At 30.6% G+C, this 20,294-nt stretch overlaps 1 protein-coding gene across 3 annotated transcripts in view; it reads left to right on the forward strand.

The window, feature by feature from the left end:
• Positions 1–292: 292 nt before the first annotated feature.
• Positions 293–20,294, forward strand: part of LOC111085385 (interleukin-17 receptor D-like) — a 28,322-nt gene continuing 8,320 nt past the window's right edge. The window contains exons 1-7 of one of the 3 annotated variants that reach the window (XM_022383686.1): positions 293–350; positions 7,008–7,065; positions 9,959–10,091; positions 15,741–15,803; positions 16,641–16,752; positions 17,652–17,792; positions 19,994–20,041. In XM_022383686.1, coding sequence (XP_022239394.1) covers positions 7,013–7,065; positions 9,959–10,091; positions 15,741–15,803; positions 16,641–16,752; positions 17,652–17,792; positions 19,994–20,041 — 550 coding nt within the window. In that variant the 5' untranslated portion in view covers positions 293–350; positions 7,008–7,012. Of the gene's footprint in view, positions 351–1,041; positions 1,384–6,455; positions 6,547–7,007; positions 7,066–9,958; positions 10,092–15,740; positions 15,804–16,640; positions 16,753–17,651; positions 17,793–19,993; positions 20,042–20,294 lie in introns of those variants that run through there. The other 2 variants (XM_022383685.1, XM_022383687.1) reach the window with 2 other exon arrangements.

A 20,294-nucleotide genomic window follows, 5' to 3' on the forward strand; every position in this document is an offset into this window, starting at 1 on the left:
CATGTGACCTATTTGTTCTATTCTTTATATATATATATATATATATATATATATATCCGTGTCAGTGTAAACTACTTGTACCTGATGATGACAAAACCTTGTCGAAACGTTGTACATTTGCTGTTATATTAAAGTTCATTACCCATTCAAGCCGTCTCCAGCCATTACTATATATATATATCCGTGTCAGTGTAAATTACTTGTACCCGATGATGACAAAACCTTGTCGAAACGTTGTACGTTTGCTGTTATGTTAAACTTATATTAAAGTTTTTCTTCATTACTCATTCAAGCCGTCTCCAACCATTATATAACTTGACTCAGTTTCAACTTAACTATCCGATTCAGAGGTGAGATCAAAGTTTTTTAGATATGATGAAACAATTAAAAGAAGGCCAAGAAAAAAAGCAACAGAAAATTAAAATAATACCATGAAGAACAAGACAGAAAGTTAAAAGAATACAAATAATGAAACAGAAATTGAAATATGACCGACAATAAAGAGATAAAAAGTTTAAATAAAATCAAGAAGAAATTTATATAACATTAAAAAAAGAACAAAAAGAAATAGAAAGAAAATTAGAAGAACAAGACAAAATATTTAAAGATAATTAAGAAAAGAACAAAAATGAATATGATTGAAGGCAAGCTCCACTAATTCTAGAGACCAACCATTCTTTTAGAAAAAAATAAAACTGTCTTAGCTGAAAATTACTCCTACCCTGCCAAAAGTTGTATTTGTATTCCCTACACAGTTTTACTTTTATCGCCATTATTAAGTACGAAAAATGATAATGCATCAACATTTTAAATTATTTTAACAATTTTAACTACCACAATAACATCAATTCTAACTGTTTGTTTTCGAAGAGAAAATAACCTCAAAATAAAAAAAAAACTGTAGAAACGTTATAAAATAAAAACATTAATTTATTATTCTTACTTAGACGGGACTTCGTATTATTTTGCCCTACAGTGGCACACTGGTATGTCTGTGGACTTATGTTGCTAGAAACCGGGTTTCGATACCGGTGGTGGGAAGAGCACAGATAGCCCTTTGTGTTACATTGTGCATAATAACAAACAACGACGTATTATTTTAATAAATAATTCAAAAGAACCTGCCGAAAACAACATTCTTATTATGACTTATATTATATTTACTCAGCCTTATAAGTTACTTAAAAGGCGCGCTGTATACGCAATAGTGTGCTCACTGTGCTGCTGATATCACGTTCTCTCTATTCTGACAGTGGGAAATACCGCATGAGCAATGTTATTGAACGTTTCCTTCGCTCTTGACTATTTAAAATCCTGTTGTGATGAATACTTTTATTTTTCAAAAGGAGAATACATGGTACTGCTGATTTAGCCTAAACTCAGGTATGACTTTACTTACATTTTTCAGGTTTTAATTTATATAGTTTCACCTATACTATAGTAGTAGTACTAATATAGTATAGGTGAAACTATATAAATTAGTAGTAAACTAGTATAGAATTTAGATGTTTTGAAACCGCTACCATGTTTATATGCTATAGTATTATTCACTAGTATTAGTATTAGCACATTAAATTAGACAACAACTCAGTAAGACCATTTCTGATTCCAAACTTCGACAAATTCAAACTTAAATAAAATTTGGCACTTGCTCAACAAAACTCAAAAGTTTTAATTTTAGAAAATTATTAATTGTAATTTGTCCAGGTCGAAAGTGTTCCATATTAAGTTTGGAAACTGAAATGTTTGTATAATACAAAATACACCTAAATTAAATTTTCTGATTTTGAGAGTGTGAGAAAAGATTTATTAATACTATTAATAATAGGCATTAGTGAAATGGGATAGTGAGTTAAGAAGTAATGTGGGATAGATTTTGGCTTTTAAAAAATATTAGTAATATCCTTTGTTTATGCAAGAGATGAGGTTAGCAATATTCTTGACTCCTAACTACCTCTGCTAGTACTTGGGCTGATAAGTATATTAACAGCCCAACTACTGAACTAGCACTAGTACAAGAGCTAAGCCTGAGCTTTCCAAGTACTATGGGAAATACTTGGATTGATTTGAATCATGTTAATATTAATTCATTGATGACAGGTAAAAATAATAACAGATTAAAAAACTGGGACCAGACAATAGTTTCCCAGACTTTTAAAAGAGGTCAAACTTTGCAGGCCTCTCAATCTCATCTTGGTAGATCAGGACAGTAGAGATGTGCTGAGAAGGGATGTAGTAACGGATATGGAATTTATAATAGACCACTTGATCCTACTTTTGTTGTAAAGAAAACTCTTGAGTGATAAAAGAAGATTTGTAAAATTAGTTCGTAAAACATAATATATAAAAAAACAGCCAATATAGATTCATGAAGATTAACCTGACCATGATAATTTCTATCTTTTCTTTCTTTTAATGAGGATGTTACTTGTCATCTGGATGAGAATTGTGTGTACTTAGGTTTTAAAAAGGATTTTGATAAGATTCCATACAGAAAATTAGCCACAAAAATCACATCATTGGCTGTTGGGAAAAGACAAGTTGATTTGGTTGTAGGGTGGCTGGATGAAAGAAACAAAACACTGTTATTGATGGAGTCCAGTCAGAGTGGACCTTCAATATTTGTTTTGTTCCTCAGGAGTCATTGTTTGGGCCTTTGCATTTTGTTAATCACATTAATAGCATTGATATAAACATGAAATTTTAGAAAGCTAGTAGGCTTATAAATTTTAATTGTATGGTATTTTTAGTTGTCATTTACTTACTATAGTAAACATATATTTACATAGGTTTTTGAATAATGTGTAGCATTGATACAAGTAACTTATACTTTTGAATTATTCAGCAGATAACTTGTTTAAGGAACTAAAAATAAGTATGAAGCTCAGTCTGTTGTTCATTTCACCACTTGTCAGTGAATTGTACTAATTGTGAAATTCCACCCCTCATCGTTGCTAACGATGAGTTAATTTCCCTAAAACTTTACAATTCTGTGACATGTGGTGAATTGAAAGATAAATATAGTTTCATATTTATGTTTAGCATCTTAGTACAAGTTTGCTGATGACATTAATTTTTTGGGTACTTATAGCTGTATTGAAGATGTTGAGATACAGAATTACTTGGATCAGTTGTTAAGTTGGACAAATACTTGGCAAGATAATAAACTTAGGTTATCATTTGGGTTACATGTTTAATATGGATGATAACCCACTAAATAGTGTGACTGAAGAAAAAAATATTGGTATATAGTTATAGGCAGAGGTGTAGTGCAAAAAGATGTGGGCCACCTTACAAATTTTCTCATCAGGCCCCCTTAATGTTTGATTTAATATAGCACTATGCCCCCACCCCATACTGCAGGGTCTGTAGAAGCAGTTGCTATACTCCTGGTGATAGGTAAGACACTCAAGCCATCAAGGTAGTGCTCTTTGTCAGAAAAGAACAATAGAATGAAAGGCCAGTTAATTTTACTTCTATAGTCGAAAAAAATTCTAGATTCTGATAAAAGAAGTTTTACACAATGAAATGAGAGCCAGCATAGAATCACTAAAGAGAAATCTTAAGTTATTTATCTTAATATATTGGGTAAAGCTCATGAAAAAGGTAGCAGCAAAAAAACTAATGTGAGACTGGGAGGAGAAAGGTTGTTTGTCTCGGAGGAACAAGACCAAAAAGAGATCCATAACCTCAAATATCAGGGCAATCATGCAAAGCATCCAGCAGTCATCACAGCACGGGCACTGTGCTATTGGACTGTTTGGCCTTGGAGATGCCTAAGTTGAGTGGATTTTTGGGGGCTTAAGGTTCTGGGAATCTTGAATATTTTCCTTTGATGGATATTAACTATTCTAGACATCAGATACTGTCAGTTGAAATTTGCCATGTGGAGGTATGAAATTTTTTTAATCAGATTGAACTTGATATGAGGATCCCCACTGAGTCCTGTCATCTTCCTTAATATACATGTGCTGATGAAATAATTGTTGCAAGCATTTCACACTTGCCAGTGGAATAGTGAAGTAGGACCAGCACCACGGGAGAGGGGGCATCCAGTTTAGATCCTGTACCACTTATTTTCATATTAAAAATTTATATACAAAATATTATGACATAAATCAGGATTTAAAATACATTTAAAGTCAAACTTAATAAGAAGTTGTTCTGATTTAAAGGTTTCTTATATGTTAGTAATAATACCAATAATTTAAAATATATATAGGAAAACTATAATTGTGTGAATGTTTCATAATAATACACTATCACATTATTTATTGAAGTACAATGATGTGTAATATTAGTGAATATGAGTTAATTGTTTATAATTACCTCCAAATAATCAGGACTGTGGTGGATGATCTGCAAGAAGCTATAATAAAAAACATCTTCTAGTGGACTGTATATAATGAAATGTCAATCCAACCATATAAAGCTTGTTCGATGTTTACAACCAGACCTCAAGCAGACACTTCTCTTCATGCTGACGTATGCAAGCAGAAGAGTTCTGTATAAGAACTCTGTGACTTTTCTGTATGTTGTGATGAACCATACACAGTTACAATGTCTGCACATACTGAACATCTGAGAAAGAAAACAGTGAATAGTCTTGTCCTTCTCTGATAAGCTTGAGTATTGTTAATCATTGAAAAAGTCAGAAATAACTAAGGTACAGAAGGGTGCAGAGTACAGCCATGAAACGAGAGCAGCCAGACCAACATTTTACTCTTCTGAATTGTTTTGAACAGCATTACTACAAGACAAAGAATTATAGCCAGCCAAGCACTACTTAAAGCAAGCACAAACATATTTCAACTGACATATCAGTACTTGAGAGAGAGAGAGGAGGCAGTTGAAGCAATATAAGAGACTGAATTTGGTCAAATTGTGGATCCTTGATGCCAAGGAAGTTGTTTAAATGGTAAATTGCAAATACTGGGCAGTGTAGTTCCTTTGAAGCTGAATATGAAGCATGTGAAGATGTATTTGTCTGGTTAACCGTTAATCTGTGAAAAATATTGTGTGATCATACTCTTATATTTATTGTAGGACATTAGTATAAGGCCTATTACATTTTTAAACATTACATTCTTAATCTAGTCCCTTAGGGATTTTCAAAAATTAGAAGAGTGTATAATAATAGTATTCCAACCACACTACATTTCTCATATCCATTACTGACAACAGACACATTTTGCTCAATCCAGAGCTCTTCAGGCCCACTGGGATATAACAAGCATAGGAGTGTTTGAAACACTATTTATATAAGCCATTTGATACAATAACAATTGTTACTGTATGTACTCCTTTCACAATCTGGCAAAGAATGATTATAATTACATTTGTCATAGGACATCGATATTAGGCTTATTATATTTTTAAACACTACATTCTTAATCTTAATTTTCAAGAATAAGAACAGTGTATAATAATAGTATTCCAACCATGCTGTATTTTATATTAAGGATATAATAGGTCTAATACTAATGTCCTATGACAAATGTAATTGTAATCATTCTTTAGCAACTTGTAAAAGTATGCTTACCATAATGATCCTACTTTTCACAGACTCCCTACACCTGATCACAAAACTGGAGACAGATTTTGTCAAAAAATCACTAGTAAAGCCTCTGACAGACTTGAATGTTCAACTGATAATGACCTACATTCCATGCCACAGTGGTATATTTAATAAGAAAATGGACCTCTTAGTTTCTAAGGCCCAGGTCTTGGACAACCTGGTAATATCTCTGGATAATGTAATCAGTGAAATAGTATGTAGATTGAATGAACATGAAAATATAGGACAGGAATAACACTGATCAACTATTAGACTGGAGGAAAGATTACAGAAGTGAAGTGAGCACTAAAGTATGTGACAGTGATAGATTTTACTAAAGTCAATTTAAATTGAGAATTATAACTAGAAGAACCCTAATTGGAGGAAAGAGATCTTGTCCCATCCACTAAACTATATGAATGTGAAGAATATTAAATTAAGCTTCTGAATTATTATTTTTTACGGTTTGGTCAACCTACCTGAAAATGTGTGTGCTCCCACCAAACATTTATATCCTAACCTAAACATTTTTACTTAAGGGATGTATGAAAGAATTTTTCTTGTAACAAATGAAATATGCATAACTAATGAGAGCACAAAATTCAAGAATAAGGAGGATCCCAAGATTTATACAGAAATGTAAACATTCAAAAAATTTAAAAATCTAGCTCAAGTTTATGTGAATTATAAAAGTTTCTGGCTCATAACATCAAATTTGATTTGAATGGCTTTATGTTTTCGGTAATTGCTAAAGAAAGAGAAAGTCAGTGACATATTTGGGTTGTAAGAGATTTTACTGGGAACTTATCAGGGAAGACAAATACTTAGCTAAAAGTTCTAACTATTTTTAGTATATTGTTTCTGTTTCTATTTTTCAGACACTGAAGAAATTTCTAGTGATCAACATATTACCATTGCTTAGTTTCTTGAGAAAGGAATTGTAATATATTGTCAGAAGTAATTAATAGAAGTGCTTGGGAAGTTGAAATGTAATTAATGATTCTGCAGTATATTTTGTGTATAAGGTTTTTCATCTCTTTTCTTTGAATTTCTATATTTTGTATTGAGGGCCTTTGGTAAGGTGCCTCACTATGTGTCACTATAGCTTAATTATTTAAATACTTTAGGAGTAGTGGGAAAAATTAAGAAGTGAATAGATAATGCTAACTACCAGCCACTGAATGATGAGTGTTTATTGGTGGACACTCACAATAGGGACAATAAATAAATAAATATGCTGACAATAACATCAGAGATTGTGAAACTTAAGTTAATAAATTAACTTTGTGGAAATCATTAGAGTTATGTTGTGAGAAGGGGAAAAATTATTATCTGGTTATGTTTGCAAGTCTACACTGCTTATTTCATAAGATGTGTATAGTGAAAGTAGCAAGATATATGTAACTTTTTTTTTCTGAAGTTTATATATCTATATATTTTGATTTTTCAGGTAAAATGGACTGTTTTACTTGGAATCAGAATATTAATTTTGAAGTAGATGCATCTTTGTAAGTAAAACTCTCACTACAATTCTGTTGGTCATCTAAAAAAAAATTGGTTCTCGGGTGAAAATAAAAATAATGAAAAATATTTAAGTTAATTGTTTTTGTCAGATTTAAGACCACCCAGTAAGCAGTGACCCTATTCCATGGGTGGGCAATAGATGTCCCACCCCAAATGCTTTCCACCCACTGTTTTAATAATCTCAAATCCATCTATAAACATTTGATTAAAATATATTCATAATATTTGTCTGTATTAGAAACTAGGAACTTAACCAAAACAACATGGAAATATAATAATGTGAAAGTAAAAGGCACTCCATCTATTATTATTTGTATGATTAACTATCATTAACTCATCAGTGATAACAAAAGTACTTTGTTTTCTGACTGTACCCTCTTCTCCCCTGAAACCATGTGCCTGAAAATTGCATAATGAACTGTACATAGTCTAACAAAGTCATTCACATGTACATGAAAACTGAATAATGAACCTTACATAGTCTAACAAAGTCATTCACATGTACATGAAAACCGAATAATGGACCTTACATAGTCTAACAAAGTCATTCACATGTACATGAAAACTGAATAATGAACCTTACATAATTTAGCAGTCATTCACTTGTACATGAAAACTGAATAATGAACCTTACATAGTTTAGCAAAGTCATTCACATGTACATGAAAACCGAATGATGAACCTTACATAGTCTAACAAAGTCATTCACATGTACATGAAAACTGAATGATGAACTTTACATAGTCTAACAAAGTCATTCACATGTACATGAAAACTGAATGATGAACTTTACATAGTCTAACAAAGTCATTCACATGTATATGAAAACCGCATCATGAACCTTACATAGTCTAACAAAGTCATTCACATATAAATGAAAACTGAATAATGAACTTTACATAGTCTAACAAAGTCATTCACATGTACATGAAAACTGAATAATGAACCTTACATAGTCTAACAAAGTCATTCACATGTGCCTGAAAACCTAATAATGAACCTTATACATAGTCAACCATTACATTTGTGAAATAATATTGTCTTGTAATTGTTTTATATTGTTTGTTATAAAATACTGTCAGTATGATGTCAAGAGAGGCTCTTAACTTCCATTGAAAATTGTAGATATGTCTTGGATGAAGTTACTGTATTATTATGATGTGAAACATTTAACTTGCATAACCTAACACAATCCTATACCATAAACAACTAAAAGCTGGATTAAGTTCTCTTTAGTCCATCTAGTTAACGGTAAGGAGCATCACAAAACTGATGTTGATTATATTTAGATAGGAAGCAGATTCATGTTGCAAATACAGATATAACAGATAGTATTTTGTTCAGATACAGAATATCTGGCCCAGCAACTGAGTATTTAATGGCTGAATAGCTGACACATTTACTTAAATAGTTTTGTTTGTTTAGGTAGCAGATATTGCTAAGTTTAATTTTGTTTTTATATCCACCATTATACTTTTTTATTTTAATATTTTTCATGTTTGATGTAGCTGAGCTTATTGGAACTGATATACCTTGAAATATCTTGTACTTATCAGTATTTTAAAATTATTAACAAAGCTATAACTTATCGTTTTCAAGAATAAAAATAGAGAATAGATGCCATTTTACGCTTTTCCAACCTTTTTTTTTTTCAAGTCTACATGTACTTGTACAAAAGTAGGATTTATCTAATATTATTATAAGTAGGATAATAATTGATACTTGGTCAGTGCTCAATATCTATTTTACCAGATATTAGTACCTATCCAGCAGATGAACTATTGAAATTTACATATCATTTATCAAGGAAAGTATAACCTGAAACCTACTATAAATATTAGATATTAGGAAGCAGTAAATTATAAGTAATAAATTAAGGTTATTTAATTAATAATTATTAATGTAGAATAGCAGTAAAGCTAATAAGTTTAATTTTTGAGCAAAGATTACAAAAACTGTTAAACTCATTTACCAGTGAAGTGTTTTGTGTTTGTGTGCACATATCTGCTCAATTTTGATATTTTTCGATGTTTTCTTATAAATAAACAAAACTTGTGAAACACAAATGTATTAATTTGTTTTTTAACATAAGGCCTTGTTTTCTCATTTATATACTGTCAGGAAAGCTATTTAATAGTCCTAGGTATATTTTTGTTTTGCATTCTTATAATATCAGTATATCATGTTAAACTATCAGCTATTATTTATTATTGAAGGCACACTGCAGTGTTCATTTTTCCCTTAAGATTTCTCACTCAGTTATTCTTATCCAGAAGTTAAAATTAAAGAGTTTGAGGTTTGAAGAAGCATTGGGCATGTCCATAGTGTTCAAAAAATTTTGTTTCTGGAAATGTATACAATAATTTGTAAAAAGTAAAAAATATCATATTTCTGTATGCACCATAATTTTCAGGGTCCTTGGAAACAAACAAAACTATTTAAGTAAATGTGTCAGCTATTCAGCCATTAAATACTCAGTTACTGGGCCAGATATTCTGTATCTGAACAAAATACTATCTGTTGTATCTGTATTTGTTAGAAGAATCTGCTCTTTATATACATAATAACTATCAGTGCATGTATGAAATAATTTTTCATGTGTAATGATTTAGACTAGTGGTTCTAAATGTATAGTTCGCAGGCTCCCTTCATGTTGTTTGTGGAAAGTTGCATGATTACAAAAAGCAGTACTAACTCAGTGTATAGGTCCCATTTTAGTTTACCAAGATTTAAAAAATTAAGTGGATTCAAATATTAAAAATTATGAGAACCACTGAATTAAACCAAACTTTTTCTCTTAAATAAATACATATATTATATTTTATCTATTGTTTTTCAAGGAAACCAGTTTGTTTTTCATGTTGTTGTTTTTTTCAGGAAGACTGTGGATGTTGTTTTTGATGTAGATTTAACTTGTTTCGAGACCTATAAGGTGTTTGTTAGTGAAGAAGAAATAAAGTGTGAGGATGACAAAGTTTGGCAAGGATCATTTTGGAGAAATGTGACTCCAGTAGGTTACAGTTCTATGTTTGTGATAATCACTCTAGAGAAATCTCTACTTCTGGTTTTAATTTTTAAATTTTTTGTTTAATTTTCTGCTTATATAAAATGTGCATAAAAATATTAATCTCATTGGTTTTTAGATCCGTTTGAATTGTTTGTTTAACATCCATCAAAAAGTGAAATCATGCAAGTGAAAATAACACACAAAACATAATATCTAAACAGAAGCACAGGAAACTACTAATATGATTATGTTGTTAAGAATCTTGGTATTACCTTAACTGATAAAATGTTAATTTAAACTTTTTACTGATATATAACTTGAAAATAGCTTTTATTCCTTGTACAAAGGTGTAGTATGATCATTCATATCACATAAAGTTTAACACACACTTTGAAAACATTTGGGGGAGAAAGAACAGCAAACACTTGATTTTATTTGGACATGCTCCATGATCCACATCTACATGCAATTAAATGTGTGTTTGACACTGTTATTTCTGTACCAATACTTTAAAAATTTTGCGTATGTTTTATTCATGTTAAATAGCACACTTAAGTTGAGAAATGTTAAAGCTAAAAAACTTCACACACATGTAACAAAGTAAGCTAATGGCTTACTTTGTTACATGTGTGTGAAATTAAAAAAATTAAATGACAATTTAAGATAAAAAGAGACAGATATACAGATCTTGCTATATATTTCTCAGTTTGCTCTAGAAACATATCTTGTACATATTACATTTCTTTTATATTCATGCATACATATATCTGATCCTAAGAATAAAATTAAGTAGGTACATAAATTTCAATAAATAAAATATAATGAATCTAAATTTCAACTGGACAGCAACTGCCCGTTGTAGAAACCTATAAATGTAGAGGACGACGTTTTGAAAGTCTTCTGCCTTTCGTCTTCTGTCCATTTGAAATTTAGATTCATTATGAACACTCTGCCTAAACAACCTATCAAAGATTAAATAAAATATATTTCTTGTAAATTCTCCTTTAAAAAATTTATTTTATAAAGCAGAAAAAATCAAAATACAGAAAATGAATTAAGTAATATTTTACTCAAAAAGAGATGTTTGAGCTGGTGTCAAAAAGAACAATACTTGTATATGTGCAATACAGTCTTGTGAGACAAGTTAATCATCATCATTTGACTAAATGCTTCATGAAAATATATTGAAAGAAAGAAAAATATATTGGTATATATGACAGTAGTAGTTTAGAGATTGTTTAATAGAATATTGCAGTTCTGTTTAAATAGTGTAATAGTCCTGATTTTGGACTGAATCTTGCAGTGAAGTCTACCTAATGTTTTTTTTTATGTTTTTTACAACTATTAAGTGTACTGAATCAGGATCTGAATAATGCCACCCTGGCATCCTCGTGAAATTTGAAATATTCAAGATGGCTGTTCAAACAACGAAAAACATATTAAGTTAACTGATTCTTCATGTAGGTCTAGGGCTGAAACTAATTGTTTTTTAGGATTGTTTATTTGTAATTATTTTAAAGTAATAATTTTTATTCATACCATATAAAAGCTGTTTGAAAATGTTTTAAAGCATCTTCAGAAGGGAACCATGTTGTTTAAGTGACATTAATTATTATTCAGAAATATACTAAATCTAACAGCAACAACTGAGATTACTAGTAGGTAGAGGTTAACATAATTTTTTTCTATAAATGCCACAGTTGAACTGTTTTCTGTGACATGATCAAAAATTAATTATGTGCTCTTTCAAAGAAAGTAGTTGGCTGTTTGCAAGAATTTTGAATTGAACAAGAGAACACTCCCTTGTCAGTCATTATAACATGGAAAAGCATGGATATGTGAAATGTACTAACACTTGCCTGTTTAGCTATTTCTCTCAACCTTGACGTTCATTACTCGGTAGTGATGTCAAGTGAGAGATACACTGCCATATATAATGAGCTAAGTGCTGGTACACTGATTAGTAATGTATAGATCTTTGAATGATTCAAATTATGGTACAGTGAAGTTAAGAGATTGTAAGAGATAGATACTTTGAGAAACTGTTACTCAAACTAAGATACTGGTGTTGTTCTCATCAACAAACTTAAACAATTTAACAAGTTTCAAATTTTGCATCTTGGAGAAACAAAATCACTAAATTTATACAACAATACTAGGAAGCAACTTACAATAAATCATCCATTAAGGGCTATTAGCAAAAACTGGCACAATTATGATAGAATATAAACACAACCATCTATTAATATGTTTTAACATCAATTTATTACAACCATTAAAATGTGGATTTTTTGCCTGATATAATTTCAGGTTAACATCCTTCAAAATTACTGTGTACAGGTTTGTTTTGAAAGTTTCCCATGAGAATAACGGGTGTCAAAATGTTGCTAATAAATAAATAAATAAACATCTGGTTATGTTTTTGGACACTTTTGAAAGAAAAGGCATAAAACTTTAAGGATTAGGACTTTTTGTTCCAGAGTCAATGGAGTTACTGTAAAAACTGTTTTTTCTCTAGACCTAATAAAGGTTATATTGCAGTCAAAACCTATTTATACAAAATAAATTATGGAGTATGTTTATAAAATATTATTCTATATGATATGAAGTACAGCATAGGAGTAAATTTATATGTCACGTTTGTTTTGTTACCTTAATAAAATAATTAATATAGCATTTGGAAGTATCAATTTATTAGTCTTGTTTTTTATTATTTATATTTGAAATTTATCACATAGTGAAAATACTGGCATGAAGTGGATAGATAATGCTTCACGAGCATTTGTCTTGTGATCAGAAAGTTGCTGCTTCCAGATATGCCAGTACCTGTTACAACTTCCACCAGAACACAAAGTCAGGAAAGTAACAGGTGTGCTGTTGCAAACATTAAACATAAACAGTGCAGAAAAAGTTAATTTTTAGTTTGTTTAATATTAAAGAATAGCCTCATGCATATTATTGACTACAATGTTCATGATGATATGAAAACACATAGGTTCAAGAAATCAGTTTAACTCAAAAATACATTTGGTTCTGTATTTGAGAAATGAGTTGTAAATAGTCACAGATCTAGGGAAAAACCAGTAGATTAAATAATCCATAACTTCAACAGTGGTTCTAAATTTGTAAATAGGAGTGTTTTGAGCCATTATATCTACCAAAGTAAGTAGTAGTAATACAATTATTTTTTCCATCGTATTTTTAGTCTGACTTCATGATAAATTTAAAATGTAGTATGGGTTATTGGGTATTGTGTTAATTACAATGTAACTCAGTATAAACACAGATTTTACACCTTATTTAACAATAAAGTAGCCCAAAAGTTGGTGATGGGTGCTGCCAGCCAGTTGTCTTTCCTCTAATCGGCTGGTCGGCCCGGCATGGACAGGTGGTTAGAGCCCTTGACCCACAATCTGAGGGTCATGGGTTCGAATCCCCATCCCACCAAACATGCTTGCCCTTTCAGCTGTGGGGTGTTATAATGTGACAGTCAATCCTACTATTCATTGGTTAAAGAATAGCCCAAGAGTTGGCAGTGGGCGGTGATGACTAACTGCCTTCCCTCTAGTCTTTTGCTGCTAAATTAGGGATGACTAACACAGATAGCCCTCGTGTAGCTTTGCGAGAAATTCAAAACTAACTAATCAGCTGTTCAGAATTAAGCATAATGGCAGAGACTCTTAGTAGCTTTACCATAACTCAAAAACAAATGTAATGCTCCTACAGCTGAAAGAGTAAGCATGTTTGGTGGCAAAGAATTGAACCCATATCCCTCAAGTCACGAGACAATCAACCTAAACACTAGAACATACTGGACCAAAACTAAACAAACTTGAATTAATAAAAAAACATCTACAAATCAGGTTTCAATACCAAATATGTAGTTTTGTGGTTAACATCAAATATAATGGTAGTATTTCAGTTACTTGCATAGTTTGAATAAGCGACACTAATAACAATCGGAACCATTAATTTATTATTTTTGTTATATTAACCAATTTAGTCTAACTTCAATTAAATGATTATCATACATTATGCTAATTGATGATTGAGTTAATCATCCAGCTTCAAGTAGTAGTGGAAAACAGTTGCAACTATGGGATGAAGCTGAAGATTTTCAAATCGTGCAGTTGGATAAAACTTGTTAAGCTAACCAAAATTAGTCAGACTTAACAAGGTCATGTGTTTAAGTTACTCAACTCATAATCTGTGAGTTTGATTCCCCATTGCCAAACATGCTCGCCCTTTCAGCTGTGGGAACATTATAACGTGATGGTCAATCCCACTATTCAATGGTAAAAGAGTAGCACAAGAGTTGGTGGTGGGTGGTGTTAACTAGCTGCCTTCCCTCTAATCTGTCACTGCTACATTTGTGGATGGGATGGCTAATGCAGGTAGCCCTTGTGTAGCTTTGTACAAAATTCGAAACAAACCAAATCAACATGAGTCTTTTTTACCTACCTAATTAAACCTCTTAAAAACAATCTAATTCTTGATTTAAAAAAAACTTTGCAAGGAAATAACTACAATTATAAAGATGATAGCTCTTATGTTGTTGAATTCATCAGTTTTATTTCTTAAGTTGCAGCAATTCAGTCTATATATATTATGTTTACTAGCAGATACACCTACAGGTAGCTATTTGTGCTATTAGTTACTAATCATAGTAGTTATACTTCATAGAAAAAAAAATTTAGAAAAAAAAGTGAACAATTTCTAAAAAAAAAAGGATTTTTGTTTCTGGGAAAAGTGTTCAGATTGTGCCCTTTAATCATACGCAACTCATTGCATCAAAACGATTCAATGTACAGATCTCAAAATTTTCATAAGTTTTACTGCTATAAACTGTAATGTTTTTATATATTAAAAGTGCTACTGTTTATTGAAAAAATAAGTTTTGTTTAGAACTCCAGTTTGTGAGTACTACATTTAAAAATTACATTAGTAATTGAACCCTCATGTACAGTCGAGTGAAAGTCATGTTGTCGTTGTGAGGAGAGTACTTTTATTTAACACGTTCACTGCCACATAATAAATTAAGTATATATAAAATCAAACATTCAATAGGTACCAAGGAGCAGTCATAGTGTCCCAAACTCATATGCCACAAGAGAAATTTGGCTTTGAAACATAATTGTTTGTAACCCACAGGTGGTTCACATGACTTCGAACGTGTTAAAATTGTCCTCTATTATAAAGAAATGGTTGATGCACATACCACAGTTTTTTCTAATTGTCTGAATCTTGAATACCAAAAGTGTGAAATTTATTATGGATTTTTGCTTGTATTGCCATTTAATAGAAAGCACCACATTGTATTTATTATTTTGGTCACATACATAGATAGATACACACAAACACGCTACGTCCATTACAGTAAGATGCAAAATTGAAGATAATCGTCACTTCATTTAAAGGCATTTATAGTAAAAAGAGCCTGAGTATCACTGTTACCAACTTTAACTACAACTAGTCAATATTATATTTTTTTTTTATTTGTGAAGTTTCAAAGTAATTATTAAATCCAACCATATTTCTCTGTTTGTACAATTTACATAAATATATGATTGTGTGTGTATATATATATTTTTCTTTTTTGTATATACTGTATACATTTTAATGTTTTGGTTGTTTGTTTTTTATGTTACTTAGACTAACACCATTGTTAGAGAAACATTTTCAAATTTGACATCTGGAGTAGATTATCATATTGCTGTGAGTATTTTATTATGTTTCTTTCCAGTTTTCCAATTTATATTTTGTTTGTAGATTCCTAATATGAAAACTAAAATAAAAAAGCTAGCTCCATGTTGTACACTGTAAGGCAAAGGGTGGAGATGATATATTCTTTTAACTAAAAACTTGTGGTTATAAGGCCGGTAAAGAAAAATTTATTAAAGAATAACTCAGTCTTGTTTTGATTAAGGTTATATATAAAGATATTGTCTTTGATGTCCATTTAGATACCTTTATGAGACACACTTAGCTTTTTGTTAATGTGATTACTCAGTACCAGAGTAATTTTTATATTTTTCTACATTGATTGTTAAGTATCACATTGCGCAATCGAGTCTTTGAGTTATGTATGCACATCCTACTTGTTGGATGTCCACAGTTCGGGGGGGGGGGGAGCCTGTAAGATTGTTTAGATGTTTGAATAGTTTTGATATTTTCTTTATATTTTAATACTTTTTGAGTTTTACCATCATTTAATAAATTAAAAAAATAATAATTCCCATAATAACAATTATCTTTAACTGAGTATGCTAGCTAATATAAGAAAGAAATTAAATCTATAAATATAAGTATGTGTGAAAATATAAAACATTTAACATTTTTCACTGTTTCAAGAAGAAGTGGGTGGAGTTAGTGAAATGTGACATCATTCGGGATAGAGTGTTATGACTTGAAACAACAGGAGAGGAAGGAAAATGGTAATATAAAAAACAGTCTTAAAAAGCATGACATCATAAGTGGTACAACCTTGAATAATAGGTTATAATTATGTCTGTATTTTAATAATACAAATTTGTTGCAATTGTTCTTTTCTAGATCAGACCAGGTGATAAACGTTGTACAGACTGTTTGAAAGACCTTAGTAATCCAAAATGCAAAGGATGTGTTTGTCACATTAAGAACTTTGCTATATCACCTGCTTTGGTTGGTAAGTACAACAATGTGTTTTTCTCCAATTGTTCTTTTGAGTTAAATTTTTATAGTACCTTTAAACATTTGTTTGAAAACATTCCTCTAAAAAACCTGTCATCATTTGAAAACAAAACCAGTTCTGGTTAGTGTTAAAAAACTTAGAACACTACGTTTTGAATTGTAAAATATTAAGTACATGTTTTCAAAAAAATATCCTCATCAAATTATTCTTGAATTTTAAAAACAGAAATTCACTAAAACATTGATGTTAAAGTACTAAGAACAGTAGCAACATAAATGTCCACACAGCACTATACCAGAGATCAAAAATTGTCAGCACTATCATCCTATGACCAAGACACTAACAAGTATTAAATGTCTATGCCTAGTCAAACATATTCTCATTTGAACAAAAACTCTTTGACATGGACAATTTTTAAATTGATTTTATTTTGTCTCTGGAGGTAGCCAATCAGCTGCTTACCCCAAGATTCAGTGTGTTGATACAGTTAAGTTGTTCGCCATTTAATTTCAAGTCATCCAATACAATAAATAAAGGAAGCTAGCAAATTAAAAAACTAAAGCATTTGAGATTACTAACAACTAATTATACAAATAACTAAAAGCTGTTCTTGATCATGTTGTAGTTATGTTGTTCTCAGTGCATTTTTTATATTATTCTTCTAGAGAAAAGCAAGTTAAGTCCATAAGTGATTACCTGCTATAAATCTAACACTGTTGTCATAACTTTGTTTCAGTTAAGTTTTTCACATTTATTGTTTTATAATCTTTCAGAAAATAGCAACTTAATAAGTCCATGGGTAACCAACAGTTACTTAACCATTTTGCTAAGTGTGTCCTCAGAGTTGTTTTTGCTGTGTTTTTTAGATGGTATTTTATATATACTTTTTCTAGAGAGCAATGTCTTAAAAAGTCCAGAGGTGACCAACAGCTATTTAACTGTATTGCTCGGTGTTACCTTTAGTATTGTTGCTGTTCTTCTGCTATTATTAGTAATAGTGGCATTCCGAAGAAGACACAACTTAAGAAATCGAGGTGAGTTATTGAAGCTGTCTTTTTTATTAAATGTAAAAACTTAAATTAATCTTAAGTATTCAAATGACTGAGTTTTTAGACAGAAAAATAAAACAATGTTTTCAAGGATTGATTGTGTAAAGTTATCAAGTGGAGCTCAGTTTCTCAGCCCCTATGAGGTGGGGGGGGACAGAATCTCTTATTTCGATTATTTGGTGATGTCACAATGTATGTCGACACAGAAAAGTAACTGAAATGTAGAAGAATGACATGTTGCAAAGTGAAGTAGGTCTGCATAAATGATATGACTTGGTAAGATTGTGACAACTTTTCTTTAAATTTATGTATGTCCTTGGACATTTTACAACAGGAACATTTTCATAAAACTTTCTAACAACAGTACTGTTTTCACAACAGTTTCTTACAACAGGAACAGTGCTCCAGTTCACTCCCCCTCCTCAACTCAAGACCTGGTTGTTTTAGAATCTTATACCTTAGTCTACATTAATGGCGAATGTCTTAAAACATATAAAAGGTAATATTTAAATTTTTGATATTCTGCTTAGTGCAGGTTTATCATTATATTTGTACAGTTAGGCCTAAATTGTGGTTTACAAAAATATAATAATAGCAAGGAAATAACATCAAATTTGTTTTTAGTTCTTATTTCTCACCAGAAACAACTGTAAAACAATTATTGTATTAATTACCAGGTTTTGTGAGGAACTAAAATGTTAAGTCCTGGATAAAGCAAACAAAAAAGTTAAACATATATAAATCTACTCCAAAACAATAATTATGTCAAATAAATACTACAATAAATTTAGTAAAAGTGGAAAAAAGAAGAAAAGAAAGCATTATTTTGAAATATTATCAGCATTCTTCAGGGACAGTTCCAATAACAATAATAATAATGAATATGTCCCTTGTGGTTTTCCTTTCATCAAAAATATGTTCCTGTTTTGGACACATGGCTGGGATAACCTTACACAATAACTGCAAGAGTTAGATAACTTTTGATCTTTTACTTTCATATATACAAAACAAATATATTAATGTCTTTTTCTAAATTTACAGGTAAGTAATGATAGCCATATTTTGGAAGTCTTTTTTTTTTAACACAAATACAAACATTATGTTCATTTTTGTACAAAGGAGTAATTAAAAAACCTGTGATCAATATTGGTTACAAGCAAGGCTTGAACATTTGTATTCACATATTATTTACTGGTTAAAACTTTTATACTAGTAAACAAATGACCCTCATTAACAATTGCAAAAAACAACATAGTTACTGAAGTACCTGAGGCTAGAAAATCTCTTGATTGAATTTGTTACATAGTCAAACATGGCCTAGTAAGCAGTACTATTGTTACGTAGTCTTGAAAACATGTTTTGTTTGCACAAGAAGAAATGGCAACAGAAGCTGTTGCTACTGTTTATGATTATTAAAAGTTCGTTTAAAGGGTCAGTAGTTCTATATAATATGTGTTGACATTAGAACTGAGTGATTAGTGGGATTTGCTGATCAGTTAATCAGCAGGCTCATTAATTGATTATTCTCATATGAGACTAATATTCTGATTTGCATCTTTTTCTCTTTATTTTTCAGACATTGTCAAACTATCCATCATTTAGTATGATAGACATCTTAGATAGGATCATTTAGAGCTAGTTTATTATTTTTTAATCTTAAACTGTTATCAAAACGGAAATGTATCTCATACGCAATGTAGTATGAGACGTGTTAGGAATGAAAGTACAATTAATAGCTTATCACAGGTTTCTCCTTTCAAATTTCCACAAAACTTCTGAATGTTTGTTGATGAAAATAAATATAACTTCCTGACAGTTTCAAACAACTTTTATATAAGGTTGATAAGCTTTGTCCTGTCCTAAAAACATCTCACAAAGATTTTATAAAACATTATTAGATTTAGCCATATATCGTCTGTATCATGTATGTTCCAGTTACTTGAATACTTCTTTCATTGTTTGAAAGAAAAGTATTTTTCTAAACATGTTCAAAAATAAAAAAGGTTTGTCCAAAATACTGACATTCATAAAAAAAATAATTATAATGAAATAACAGAGTTCACTGGATAGATTACTTACTTTAAATAATTTTAAACATATCAAAAAATTATTAATTACCAGAAAGGCTTGTATCTTGTTTTGATGTAGTAGAAGCAAACATGAACATTTTCTTATATAATTCCTAGATCCTAATATGCAGAGCTTTGTATGCGAGTCCAGCACATCATCTTCAGGTACGTAATTTGTTTTGAAAGTAAGTAATTTATATTGAAGTAAGTGTATATAAAGGACCATTTCTAGAAATGGAAAGAGGTGAGTGGGACCACTGTGTTTGATTCAGTACATGAGTGATATCTCAACAAATAGAAAAGATATGAGGTTTTTATTTTATATTCTAGCTTGCCAATATCAATAATTTTAGTTCCTAATTCATACAAAACTATAGACTTAGTATTTTGACATCACAAACATCTAATTTGAACCATT

The sequence above is a fragment of the Limulus polyphemus genome, unplaced genomic scaffold (genome assembly GCF_000517525.1).
Source record: "Limulus polyphemus unplaced genomic scaffold, Limulus_polyphemus-2.1.2 Scaffold360, whole genome shotgun sequence".
Lineage (NCBI taxonomy): Eukaryota > Metazoa > Arthropoda > Merostomata > Xiphosura > Limulidae > Limulus > Limulus polyphemus.